Below are 14,548 nucleotides of genomic sequence, written 5' to 3'. Positions count from 1 at the left end.
ATAAGAACTCTCATGCCAAATAGTCCAGTGCTTCTTCAGCCAAAGGTGATCCGTTACTACTGAAGAGAACACCATTCCTAACATGACCAACATCCAGCATCAGACCACATACCAATAAAACCCAATCTCCAATTCACTGCCGCTAAATATCAGATATTTCATCAAAAATAAATACAGAAATATTAAAGATTTATGGGTTTCACGGAATTGAAGCCATTGAATGTTATTACCAAAGGGCCACTATAAAATTAATATTAGACACAAAAATTAATATTAGAGGCATTTACATTCAACCACAGTAACCAGCCAGGCAATGTTTTTACCCTGATATGGCACAAACATCCCAAATATTTAAAAAAACAACTAATTTGCAATACACCTTATCACAGAAAATCAGTTGCCATGTTTAATGTATTATGTAATGTACACTTTAAATTTAATGGTCTTGTGTAACTTTCCTAATCGCATATTTGATGACTTTCAAAGGAAATTACTGGTTTCAATTTTTTTTAGACTTTGATATTATTTGATCCTTGCTTAATTTTATCTTGAAAGAAGATTGTGGGTGAAACCTTTCCTTAACGCTTCGTACATACCAATACCTACACTGTTAAGAAGAAGAAAAAAGAGGATGGAATGAGGGAGCACGTTACTGGCTGTGCCCGCAGTGAAGGTTACTACAAAATCAGTAAGAAGGACAAAGCAAAATACCTCAACAGCGACACGTTGGCTGATGAGCCACCAGCTGACACACAGGTAAGATCACTGTGCATAACAAACATTGTAGGATAAATCTGAAATTGGACGTCTGATCACTACATATTTGTTCGTTCGTTCTTTTGGGGCTTGAATGGTATGGTCAAATAGTATTGAATTCACTTTTAAACTCACTTTTTTTCTTTGTTTATATGGATAAAGGGTAGTTATCAACCATTTTACTTGGGTGTTGGGACTAGAGGACTGGATATATTAAAGCTAAGGTGACCAAAGCAATATGTTGTATGATTCGGACTAAATGGATGTGCAATCTTTAAGTTAATTTTACATCATGCTGTATTTTTATTTTGGTGCATGCCAACCACATTGCCAATGATTTATATAATAACCTGTGATAATTATTTAGCTTATGAATTATCAAAGCTTTTGATATTAGGTATGATATTTGTTATGGGAAAAAAGTGATGTTCATGATATTTTTCCAGCTGTATCAACAAGTACCAAGTATTACAGTTATTAATTTCTTGTATTATTCATTATTTATAAATGGGTCAAATGCGGGGAAATGTGACTAGCTGAGCTGGGACATCTTGGTTGACATGGACAAATTAGGCCGAAAGGCCTGTTTCTATGCTGTATGATTCTCTGCCTCTATAATGTGACTTAAATATCAATAATGCTCCGTACAGGGAATGAGTATTCCAGCCCAACCTCATGCTTCCACACGAGCAGGCTCAGAGAGACGGTCGGAGCAGCGCAGACTCCTGTCATCCTTCATGGGAGGGTTACCCGCAGACAGCGATCTCCTTAAATTTAATCAGCTGAAGGTTTGTGGTTTCTGTTCTACTCGTATTGATTGCAGCTTATTTTTTCTCATGCAGGACTTTAAATACACATCTGTTACTGGATGTGCTCATTCTTAGTAAGACAGGGTGGGCTTTGTTCTTGTGTTAATTTATTTAAGATCCTTGAATCATTTGCTGTAAATTATGGGTAGCTAACTGTGTGGAAAATCATCACTAATGTTGGATGGATTTAAAAGTAATCAACATGTATTCAGTTTTCTTTACCCCTTTCTCCTGAAGGTCTTAAATAATTTTGGGGAAACGAGACTGTAGGTGCTGGAATCTTGAGCAAAACGCACAAAGTGTTGGAAGATCTCAGTGGGTCAGGCACCAAATGGGAAGGGAGTGGACAGGCAATGTTTTGGGTCATGATTATTTGCGTAGTGTCTTCTCCAAAACGTTGCCTGTCCATTCCCCCCCCCTAGATGCTGCCTGACCCGCTGAGTTCCTCCAGCACTTTCATGTTGTGCTTTAATTATTTTGCTTGGTTATCATCTCATGGGAACCGAAAGTCCCTAAAGAATTAAGGGCACAGTCGTGTGATTAAGATCAGAGATAAGCATATTATTTCCAGGCTGGTCAACTGCAGGGAGTTCAAGCAGAAAATTCTACGTTCACCTAATGGTATTAATTAGATAGCACTCGTGATTAGAAACTCTTTCACCCTGCTCCCGCCCAGGGCACCTCCTGTCATTAATACCTCCCCCTGTCCAGGCTGAGCCTGATTAATTTAGCATTAAAATGAGCATCGATTTGGACACTCCCAAGTCTTTGTGTTTATAATCATTAGAGCCAGGATTTTGCCATGAATGCCATGTGCCTTTTCATGCCTTTTTTGATGATTTCACCAGGATAATGCCTTTTTCACAAACGATTGCCTAAATCAGCCTTTTTTTGCCGTTTTGCTTAAAGGACGTGCTATTTTCTCTAGTTGTACCGTGATTACAATGATGTTTTCTATGTTAACATGTTAATATTAATGTTTTTATTAACGTGTTAACATGGTATAACTTACAAGAAAATTTCCACCACTGGGGCGAAACCAGGGGCGCCACCGTCGGTCGTTCATTCGTTTATGCCGCTGCCCGCTGGTTCTATTTTCTCCAAGATCTATTTAAGAAAGAACTGCAGGTGCTGGAAAAATTGAAGGTAGACAAAAAATGCTGGAGAAACTCAACGGGTGAGGCAGGCAGAGAAAGAATAAGCGACATTTTGGGTCGAGACCCTTTTTCAGACTGATGTGGGTGGGGGGGTCGGGAAAAAGAAAGGAAGCGGCGGAGACAGAGAGACAAAGAAAGAGAGCTGGGAAGGGGGAAGGAGAGGAGGGAGAAGACAAGGGCTATCTAAAATAGAGAAGTCAATGTTGATACCGCTGGGGTGTCGACTACTCAAGCGAAGTACCCAAGCTTGTCTCCTCACTACATTTACTGTTGGCTCCAGTCACAAATCTGAGTTTTCGAGTGATCTGTGCAAGGCATTCATTGATGCTGGAATTCCACTGTGGAAATTGGAAAATATATCTCTCAGAGGTTTTTTAGAGAAATACACAGAGGAACCCATACCAAGCGAGTCATCATTACGGAAACATTATGTTGCCAGCAATTTCAACATTGTTGTGAAGAAAATTAGAGATGAAGTTGCATGCAACAAAATATGGATCTCAATAGATAAGACAACCGATGCTGTGAGGAGATATGTTGCCAATGTGGTCATCGGTACACTGGAGGCAGGTCAACCATCAAAGAATTATTTGTTGACATCGGAAGTATTGGAGAAGTTAAAAAGCTCCACTATTGCTCAGTTGTTTATATCTTCACTTGCTGTACTTTGGCAAGAAGGTATAAAACATGAGAATGTTCTTGTTTGTTACCGATGCAGCTCTGCACATGAAAAAAGCTGCTCGTGCTCTTAAAATTTTATTCCCCAAAATATTGCATTTGACATGCTTAGCTCAAGGACTTCATAGAATTGTTAGTACATAAGTAGCTTGTTTCCAAATGTCGATCGCCTAGTTTCCAATTTGAGGAAGAAAATCATCCTCAAAGCACTGCAGGTGTTCAAGGAAATGGCACCCGAGATTTCGCTAACTCATCAGCCCGTTTTGATTAAGGTGGGGTACATGGCTCTCTGCTGTATTCTACTATGCTGCAAATTTTGAAAAGATAAAATAAATCGTCAACTGTTTGGAAGAAGAATGTGCTCCAGTCAGGATCGTCAGTGAAATCATGCAGAAAAAGTCCCTTCACCGCGATCTTCCAATTTGCTTCCAATTTTGCAAACTTCCCACAAGCTATCAATTCCCTTGAGAAATGTGGCGAAACATTAATGAATAACTTGCAGGTTTTTCAACAAAGTAACTAACGATATTCGTAAAATTCCTGCCGATGTAGGTAAAGACATGTAAGGAAAATGTGAGAGAGTGATTTTAACTAACAAAGATCTTGAAGGAATACAAAACATAGCTAAAGTTCTCAAAGGTAGTTGTAATGCACAAGATATTGACATGAATATAGAGTCTGTAGCTTGTTTTGGGTATGCACCAGTGTCCTCAGCTGAGGTAGAAATAAGTTTTTCACAACTGAAGCATATTCTGTCTGACAGACGGCATAGTTTAACATCAGGTAATTTGAAAAAAATGCTAGTAATTATATGCAACCAGGCAACTTTGGTCATTTAATGTAAAATACCGTAATATTATAATTTTTGTAACCATATTTTGGTGATGGAAATACATGCCTTTTTATGACTTTTTTTTACAATAAATGTCTTTTTGTGCCTTTTTTGTAATTTTATTATGCCTTTTTGCCTGCCTATTTCAGAGTTTTTTAGTGCCTAAACGTCCTGGCTTTAATAATCATCCACTATTTTATCTCGCTGAGATAGTTTTGAAGTTTCTGAATGTTTCCAGTTCCTTTCCTTAAAAGATAGATTTGAATAGTGTAAAGGAAAAAAAAATAATTTAAAAAAAGACTGATGATTAAGGAGACACAAGGACCTGCAGATGCTGGATTGTTGAATAAAACACAACGTGCTGGAGTAACTCAGGCATCATGTGTGGAAGGAATAAACAGGAGACATTTTGGGTCAGGATTCCTTATTCAGTTCCTCCTGCACTTTGTGTTTTATAAACAATTAAGGTGCTTGTTCACTGGTATGACTTTCAACATATAAAATTCTTAAAGGATCGGACAGGCTAGATGTAGGGAAAATGTTCCTGATGTTGGGGCAGTCCAGACCTAGCGGTCACAGTTTAAGAATAAAGGGTAGGCCATTTAGGGCTGAGATGAGAAAAAACGTTTTCACCTAGAGAGTTGTGAACCTGTGGAATTCTCTGCCACAGAAGGCAGTGGAGGCCAATTTGCTGGATGTTATCAAGAGAGAGTAAGATTTAGCTCTTGGGGCTAAAGGAATCAAGGGATATGGGGGGAAAAGCAGGAACGGGGTACTAATTTTAGATGATCAGCCATCAGCTGGTTCGAAAGGCCGAATTTTCTAGATCTAGATAAAAAAAAATATTGCCACATTCTGTTTTTGACCTATGTTTTAATCATTGATCCTTGCACATGGCTACCGATTTCATGTTGAGAAGCCTGTTTTCACTTCAATTTGTCATGTTTCTGTGCAGTTCCGTCGGAAGAAGCTGAGGTTCTCTAAAAGTCATATCCACGAATGGGGACTTTTTGCGATGGAGCCTATTGCAGCGGATGAGATGGTCATTGAATATGTTGGACAAAACATCCGACAGGTAACCACCAGTTGCTGCTCATTGTTATGGTGCCTTTGTTTAGTAAGGGAATTTAATAGTTGAGGGCATGATTTGTGATTCATATTAGAAATGTGCATAGACCAGAATTACCCATAGAAAACAGGGTTGTGGTGGAAGGGTGTTATTCTAGCTGGAGGTCTGTGACCTCCATATATAAAAGACAATTGGACGGGTATGTGGATAGGAAAGATTCAGAGAGACGTTGGCCAAACGTGGACAGGTGGGACTTGTGTAGATGGGGCATTTGGTCGGCATGGGCAGGTTAGGCTGAAGGGCCTGTTTCATTCCTGTATGTCTTTATCATGGTGTGGGTAGGAAACATGGCTGTTTTAGATTGTACTTGTATTATTTTTAATATATTTGCACCCAGGAGAGTTTCTCGGGCATCCTTTCTTTTGCTGAGAACCGTGCTTTAATGTGGAGATTTCCTCCTTTTTTGGAAATCGATTGATTCACTGCTTCTGCCATAACATTTTAAGCAAGGCACAGCCTACACTCCTGGTTGTGAAACAGCAACTTAGTCCTGTGCCTTTGTTCTGTTTGTTCACAAAGAACCAGTTGCAATTGAAACATGGGAATTATATTCTGTTTGATAAACAATATATAAAATGAATAAAGGTCATGTTGTAGATTGTATGGGATGTGCTATATTCTATGAAAAACCACAGCATGCATGATATTAGTCTGTTTATTATTGTAGTGGATAACCACATTATCTTGACCACCAGGTGGCTCATTTCAGTTATTTTGTTGAATAATGTAGAAAGAAAGAACTGCAGATGTTGGTTAATACACAAAAGGACACAAAGTACTCGAGTAACTCAGCAAGTCAGGCAGCATCTCGGGAGAACATGGACAGGTGATGTTTCTGGTGAGACCTTTCTTCAGACACGTGAAAACTTCAGACACAGCGATATGAAGATCTGGGAATTGGAAGTAGTTATATTCAGCAGCTAAGTAGTTGTAGTAGTTCAGTCTGAAGAAGAGTCTTGACCCAAAACAACATCACCTGTCTGTTTTTACCAGAGATGCTGCCTAACCTGTTGACTTACTCCAGTACTTTGTGTTATTTGGTTGAATAACTTAGATGTGATGCAATAATGGCAGATGAGAGGCTTTTGGATAAGTGCATAGATATGCAGGGAGTAGAGGAATATTGGATCATATGCAGGCAGATGAGATTAGTTTATCTTGGCATCATGTTCGGCACAGACATTGTGGGCCGAAGGGCCTGTTTCTGAACTATACTGTTCTATGTTGGTTGTGTTCATTGGCTTTGCAGGTGACAGAAAATCTATTTCCTCTGCATTAAACACAGGATGAAACTGCATGAATTTGCTCTTATTTCCCTCCAGGTTATTGCCGACATGCGAGAAAAGCGATATGAAGATGAGGGAATTGGAAGTAGCTATATGTTCAGGGTAGATCATGATTCCATTATAGATGCCACAAAGTGTGGAAATTTCGCCAGATTTATCAACCATAGTTGCAATGTAAGTATTTATGAGTTCGATTTTTTAAAAACATTTTATCATCTCACCAAAAGTTATGCGGCTGGTGTTAGTTTGAATTATAATGCTTTGAATGATCAGTAACTTACTTTGATTAGCGCTGGCAAGATTTGAAATCTAAACAAAATTGCCAGGAGCGCTGGGGATTAGCTGGAGTGATAATGGGCAGAATCTTCCTGGAGCTGGCCACATACCCAGAGTTCCTGTTACAGCTGCAGCCCGCTCTCACCTGGGTCAGCTGCAGAAGTCAACGCTCGGGAGGGTCTCCGTAGCAAGTAGACTTCGGGCTGTGGACCCACACAGTCTGTCCCTCACAGACATCCACAGGAAATAAAATGGGTGACAGAGCTTGTGATGTGTCAGAGGCTGTAATTTATTTTAACAGTTTTTAAATGTTTTGGACATCAGAGGCATTTAAAAACGATTAAAACTGAAGAAGATTTACCAAGAAAAATGTTTACAAATTAAAAACACAGCCCTAAGTTAAAATTGGAGCTGCTTTTCTGAGAAACTGGAATTTACTTTGGTTGTATGCAAGTTCCAGTTAATTTTTAACCAAGCAACAGAAATATATAACACTTCAGAGGTCAACTTAATTTATTTTTATAGATTAATTCTCAATACACCAATGATTTATAGAAATCATTAGTGGATATTCTCTACACCTTCAGAGAATAGTGTAGACATTATGTAGATGGTGGTTAATACACAAAAGGACACAAAGTGCTGGGGTAACTCAGCAAGCAGGTCAGGCAGCATCTCTGGAGAACATGGATAGGTAATGTTTCGGGTCAATACCTAGAAGTCTCGACCTGAAACGTCACCTATTGAAGTTCTCCATAAATGCAACATAACCTGCTGGGTTACTCCAGCACTTTGTGTCCATCAGAGAATAGTTTGTTGACTTCCATTAAAGAAATATAATTGCTAACATTAAAGATGTCTTTGACTTACAATCTTGGCACATAAAGAAAGTGAACAAACTCTAGTGCAGGGGGACTGGTCAGACCTACCTAACTGATTTCCTCTTTATCATCAGCCTAATTGCTACGCAAAAGTCATCACAGTGGAATCGCAGAAGAAGATAGTGATTTATTCCAAGCAGCAAATAAATGTGAACGAGGAGATCACGTACGACTACAAATTCCCCATTGAAGATGTGAAAATTCCATGTCTCTGTGGTGCAGAACACTGTAGAGGAACCCTCAATTGAAAGGGTCAGGATGAAGATGCTCTATTGAGAGCAGTAACCTAGATATGGTTGCACTTGCCAAACCAACAATCGCACTTCTGCTGAACCTAAGGCTAAATGCACAATAAGTGTTGGGACTGCATTTAGGATTCGGGTGCTCTTCCTCTGGAAAGAAAGGTGTTTACCACTTTGTGTCACAGTTAACTAGTATAATACTAGTTCCTCTTCCCCATGTCCATGCAGAGGACCCCACTCTTCCTTCGGCCTGAATGAATGCTGCTACTTTTTCTTTTAAATTCTTTTCTTTACATTAAACTAAACAGAAAATGGGAAGAAGTGGCCATTGAATACTTGAAAAGGTTTATGGTTTGCAGCTCAAATTACGTTTCTACGAAGGTAATTAAAGTAGTTGAAGAGAATTTGTGGCCTCAACAGTAGCATCACGTGTATCTAGTCCTTGGTGCTTTTACTTTGAAATGCTTTATTTCCCTTTTCTCTACAAGTTTTGATTATAACAATTTTTGCAAATTGTAGATAAGCTGGCTTAGCATTTTTTTTTGTGCTAATGCACTAGGGTTTGGCCTATGAAGGCTTTGTGCACTATTCGCTTTTAGACTTGCACGTGACTTTTGGTATTCACTTTCTCTGTACAAAATTCCAGGGGTTTTTTTGTGCTGTAGTGGGTATCCCTAACCAGGAGAGTGTTCCTCCTGTTGTTTATATTGTACAAAGTAATTTCTATCTACAAGAAGAAAAACATTTAAAAAAAACTTTCTAACCTCTGACAGAATTTTCACAACAAATTTCATTTATAATTTTTTTGTGAAGTTTTCAGGGATCATTTCGAACATGTAAACATTTTAAAGGCAAACAACAAAAAAATTTTGAGATCAATTTGCATCTTGTACATAGTGCACCCAGATTTCTCCTCTCTGAGCATTGTTTCTTGTAGAAACATATCCTTTCAAATAAAAATAATTTTGCTGGTTCCTTTGTACTTCAAAAGCTTGTAAATAATTTATTAAGAAAGTGAATATTGTAATTTGAGTTGTTAAAATACAGCTCTAACTAGAGGAGGCAAATTTAAAAAAAATGTTTAACAATGAGCTGGTAGCAAATTTTTCAGCTTGTGTCAAGCTTTAGTATCATGTAAATTCTGTGTAAATATTACCTCTATCAATTACCTAGATTTATTGGAAGCATTAAGGAATACAATGAAAATGTTAAAAAGGTCAGGCTTTTTCATCTCTGATACCTACTGTGCAGATTGTATTTATTGGAGGAAGAAAGGAGTGTACAGAAATTAGGAAAAATGGCATATCTTGTATGTGTGTCAGCCAAACATAAACTGGATATCAAACGTTTTTTTCCCCTCAATATCCATTATAATATTTTCTCAAACACTGTAAGGGACATGGTACCTAATAAAGGGTTAATATTTTTTAAAAACTAGCTCATTTGCTTGTTTTTTTCCTAAAATTGTATATTATTTTAACCCTTTCACTCATGGATACCAGGTTACCAGATTTCATTCAGTTGCTTTCTTGATAGTATATCTTCATTAATCAATATATGTAGAGTAGCTCTCTGATCATCACTATTTAATCATTCAAGCATAAATAAGTTATAATTTCTGATTGAGATCATTACCAGCAAAAATAAATATATATTTATTCGTAAAGCTATGATGTTTCTGTCGCCCTCCTATCACTTTTTATCTGTCTTTAGCACTTGACCTCATGCAATTTGTTTTTACTTTGCTTGGGAGCAAGCTGCCTAGTAACTGGGACGAGGTGTGTGAAAGGGTTAAATCTGCAAGGATTGTTTTCCTCTCCCAGGAAGTAAGGATAGGGGAAACCTAGTGAATTTCAGAAGGGTCTATGTGTGCAAAGGTTTGAAAAAAAACAAGAAATATACTTGTTAGGTCTAGGGTTTTGTTTTATTATACAGTTTCTGCTTTGGTGATGTAAGGATTACTTTTGTGCTTGCAACTTTCCAGGTGGAATCAACTGAATTTGAGTGTTTTGTTTTGTGCAAATAGAAACTGCGTTAAGTGTTTCATTTTGATGAAAGTGAAACTGTTCTGTGGTTGTGTTTTACTTGTAAATATTTCTTCATATTTTTGTGAATTCATTACTATGTAACAATGTATGATAGTACCTTTTATAAAGCAATCCATAAATATACTGACCTTTTCTTACAGATAAACTGGATCTTGTCATTTATTTTGGGAAATTATTTTTTTCCATGCTTTGGGTTGTGAGCATTTGAAATTTGACTTCCATTCTTAATAATCTCGAGTCATATTTATTTGAATGAATTGGGTTTTTTTTGTGTATATTTGAGCTGTTTTGCTATTCCCTGTGTATGATACTCAATCCAAGTCGCTCCCTCTGAGAAAAGCTGTTTTGTACAATCATGCAAAACCAAATATTGAGGAATTTATAATTATCCTTTCATTCATTAAATCACATCTATAGATAGAGCTAGAAAAATAACTTGAAGCATTGGAGTTACAGAAGATTTCAGGGTGGATCCATGTGATATTAGTAAGAGAATTTCATTATTTTATGTGGTTAAAAGCAAGAAATCTAACAGTAGGAATATTTCCCTGCTTGTCATTTTGTTAGGAATCAGAAGACATTGCCTTTGAAAAGAAAACATTTTTCAACCAAGTGTCTTCACATTACTGGGTTTGTTTTGTTTGTGGGATGTTATTTTTTATTTTTTTGGGAGTCGGAGAGACTGAAGTAAGTATTTGGTTAGGTGGAGAAGGCCAGACTCCGAGTAAGGCTGTACATATAATGCGCAGTTGACATCTCAGACAGACAAATGATTGAGCCTGGAGATACGAGAGACAACAGATGCTGTAATCTGGAGCAAAAAAACAAACTGCTGGGGGAACCTTCTGGGTCAGGGCAGCATCTGTAAAGGGAGAGGGGGGAGGGTTGATATATTGGGTCAAGACCCTGCATCACGACTCGAAAGTACCTATTTCTATTCACCCAAATGTATTTCTCCAAATTGTTTCTAAGCCTCCAACAAAGTCCTAGAGCTGTACAGCACAGGAAAAAGCCCTTCGGCCCATCTTATCCATGCTGACCAAGTTGGTGTATTGTGCTCATCCCATTTGGCCCATAGCCCTCTAAACCTTTCCTATCTATATACCTGTGCTAATGTCCATCAAAAGTCATAATTATTTCTGCCACAATACATTGGTCCCCATGCTAACTTAACTTGGAGATGCATCCATTTTCCTCTGTCAATCCCATTCCACACATTCCCATCAGTCCAGTCACCCTGAATACTCAACATCTTCATTAGTGTCACAATCAAACCTCACAAACATTGCCTGGCTTGGCTCTCACTCTAGGTCCATTCCCTCTAGACCTTGTAGAAAAGTGAGCACACAAGAGGTGGGAGATGTAGGCAAGTGGAGTGACCTTCCAACCATTAACCAGAGCTTCAAATCCGATTGCCTTGGAAGAAGAGTTTAATGGCATATATTAGACACTTGGGTTTACTGAGAATGGGGTGGAGGTTGACCTCTCTCAGATCCCCGCTCCTTCCTGCAGAGAGGAGACATCAGACATTTCCCTTCACTGGGGAATCCGATGTCACCCCCAGAACCCACTGCCTCACAGCGTATCGTCAGGAACAGACCCTTTGGCCCATGTCTATGCAATTCACACCTTGACAACCCTCCACTCCTGGGGCATCTGCTAATTCTGCACAATCTGGAGCCAGTTTCCAAAGTGTTATTACTGTAAATATATTTTTTTAAATCCTACAAATCAAAATCCAACCTATGTTTGGGAGTAAAGACCACCAAGAAAGGATTTGTCTAGCTTCACTGCTTTTGCGATGGGTCCTTCACCACCCAGAGTTTATATGTTAAAATTCAGCTTTGAGCCCACCCAGACTTGACATGTCTCAGCTTCAGACCCGCCTAGAGGGTCATGTCAACATTGAGACCTTTTGGAAGGAGCCTTAGGCCTGTAGGTTGGTCAGCAGCTGGAATGGCCCCGCTCCACAGGGTAACTCCTTGATCCTCCTTGGAAACTTTAATCCTAGCTGGGAGAAGACACAACGCTTTTGCAAGGCCTGATTGGCAATGTAGAAGCAGTGGAACCTAATCCCAATAAATTCTCCTGACAGAAATGATTGTGAGCATCACCTTGTCAGGATAAGATCTCATAGATGCTCCACTGGTTCAGCTATTGGCAATAGTTAGGTTATATTAATGCCTGGACGAAAAATTGGAATGACGTCTGCATCAATCTCACCATGATGGGTACTGATGACCTTTGAACTGATTACTGCCTGAATTAATGTTGGAACTGCACTGGAACAGCTTTGTCAAGTGCCTTGGCGACAACTGGAGCACACCTTCAGCGCTGCAGCTGGGAGGTTATTAGGATCCACTGGTTTCAACCATTTCTTAATATTATGTAGAATTAATTGAATTGGTTTAGAAATTTTGTCCCTGTGATGGTGGAAGAGATGGATAATCACCTGATGCTTCTGGCTAAGGTGTCTGCAACTTGGTTTAAGTTGACGGGAAATACTTTAGCTGGTTGTGTACTCATCTACTGAGTTCCACCATTCTTCAGGAAGGGGATGCTGCTGGAGTCAACTCCTCCAATGATTAAGCTGTTAACAGTGAGAATGCCTAGCTCTACTTTTCCCATGTCTGATCCTGCTTTATCATCAATGTTTGTCAGCTACTGCTCTTGCCTTGGTCTTCAGCAACTCTTTGGACTGGGATTTAACCTTGGCTTCACGACAGTGCTATTGTGAAGCAGACATTGGGCCTGAGGTTACAGTGGTATTTAGTTATATTGCTATGCAAGGCCCAAAGTGCCATAAGCTGCCAAAATTGGAACTGTTGAGCTATTTTATATTAGTGCCCATCATTTATGGATGATGTCAATGGGTGGATTAGTTCTTATCTATACGGTGTCACTGCCCCTAGCATTTATGCTCAGTCCCTTTGCCGATTTCCCCTATAAGCTTTAGTTATTTCCATAGTATACACATACTGGAATATAATTATTTGCTGATTAAATCCCATTTGAAACATGTGCTTTAATATATATATATATATATATATTAGTATTTACTAGTATATATATATGTGTGTGTGTCTGTATATATGTGTATATATATACATGTATGTGTGTATATATGTGTGTGTGTCTGTGTATGTGTGTGTATATATATATATGTATGTGTGTGTATATATATGTGTGTGTATTTAAGTACCAAAGTTGGATTGAATCAGCTGTATTGATCGCCAAAGGGTTAATAACCAAAATGCAGAATCTCCTGGTAAATCAAACCATAAGGAGTGGTTCATTCTTTTCTGAACAAATGCAGTTTGGATGGTCATCTTGCATTGTATCCACTGTCTGAACATGTTGATGTGTCTATTGGAATGTGGATCCCTCAAGTTAATGGAACAAACAATGCACTTGAGGCATCTAATTACTGAAATTGGCCAAGCAGTTTTATTGGCACAGTGGGATAATTAACTAAAGTGAGTACACGCTAGAGAGGAATGCTGTTGCATGTGCATTCCCAAACATCGTATGTGTCTTTCTGAAGAATGATTAAAGTGGTCCAATTGGGATCAAGAGTCTTGCATGATGAATATATACAGGAATAAAAAATGTTCATATTGAAACTAATGAAAGTGGATGTATAATGTAGTCCTTGTACTAAATAATATTAAGTTGGAATTATTCTTTGGAATTATTATTGGGAGTTATTCAGTTTACTAACTTAACTGAAAATAGTATGTCCATATCATATGCGTCACCCAGGTCTTAAAATGCAAAATCGCAGAGGGTGTAAGACTTTGTGCTACTTGTGAAAGTCTTTCTGAATTTATCGCGTTTTCCGTGATAGAACTTGTATAGTGCTACATCTTAAATGTCTTTGAATGATTATGCAACAAAACTATTTTGTCGGATCCATGTCTCTGTGCTCATTAGGATCTTAACAACCTTACAAGAAGTTTTCAAATGTAAAAATACTTAGAATGGGTAAGAGATAATAAATACTATAGTAGTTTTCATTATGATTAGAGGAAATTTTTCTAGAAGCTCTGAATTCATTTCATGAATTCAACGTAAAATATATCAAGTATTTAATGTAATTTATCTCTTCATACAGTTAATAAGTACATTTTTAATGATTAGTTAAATTTATGAAGTTCGGCTTCAAGTATGCATTTTCTAATTTCCACAATCTGAGTTAATTCATAATATCTGTAATATTGGGAAAATTGAACCCAATAGAATAAAATTGATGATCTATTATGAGGAACAGATCTGTTAAATAAATGTTTATTTAATTAATTATTTTAATCAATAATTATTTCAAAACACCAAACTTTCATGCAGTGGATGAATTGTTTTAAATTATAAAACAAGTTATAAATTATAAATAGGTGCAATTTTATTTCAAAATTTTAATGGTGGTCACAATACCCAGTTTTGAACGCAAATCATGA

The 14,548-nt window shown here is 37.9% G+C and overlaps 1 protein-coding gene across 3 annotated transcripts in view; it reads left to right on the top strand.

The window, feature by feature from the left end:
* setd1b (SET domain containing 1B, histone lysine methyltransferase) overlaps positions 1 to 10,233 on the top strand; it is a 111,657-nt gene extending 101,424 nt beyond the window's left edge. For all 3 annotated transcript variants that reach the window (XM_033043236.1, XM_033043237.1, XM_033043238.1), the window contains 5 exons: positions 593 to 756; positions 1,407 to 1,544; positions 5,188 to 5,307; positions 6,684 to 6,821; positions 7,879 to 10,233. In XM_033043236.1, coding sequence (XP_032899127.1) covers positions 593 to 756; positions 1,407 to 1,544; positions 5,188 to 5,307; positions 6,684 to 6,821; positions 7,879 to 8,052 — 734 coding nt within the window. In that variant the 3' untranslated portion in view covers positions 8,053 to 10,233. The remainder of the gene's footprint in view (positions 1 to 592; positions 757 to 1,406; positions 1,545 to 5,187; positions 5,308 to 6,683; positions 6,822 to 7,878) is intronic.
* Positions 10,234 to 14,548: the final 4,315 nt, after the last annotated feature.

This window comes from Amblyraja radiata, chromosome 25, assembly GCF_010909765.2.
Source record: "Amblyraja radiata isolate CabotCenter1 chromosome 25, sAmbRad1.1.pri, whole genome shotgun sequence".
NCBI lineage: Eukaryota > Metazoa > Chordata > Chondrichthyes > Rajiformes > Rajidae > Amblyraja > Amblyraja radiata.
The sequence above is the reverse complement of the archived record's forward strand: the minus strand, read 5'-3'. Positions and strand labels throughout refer to the sequence as shown.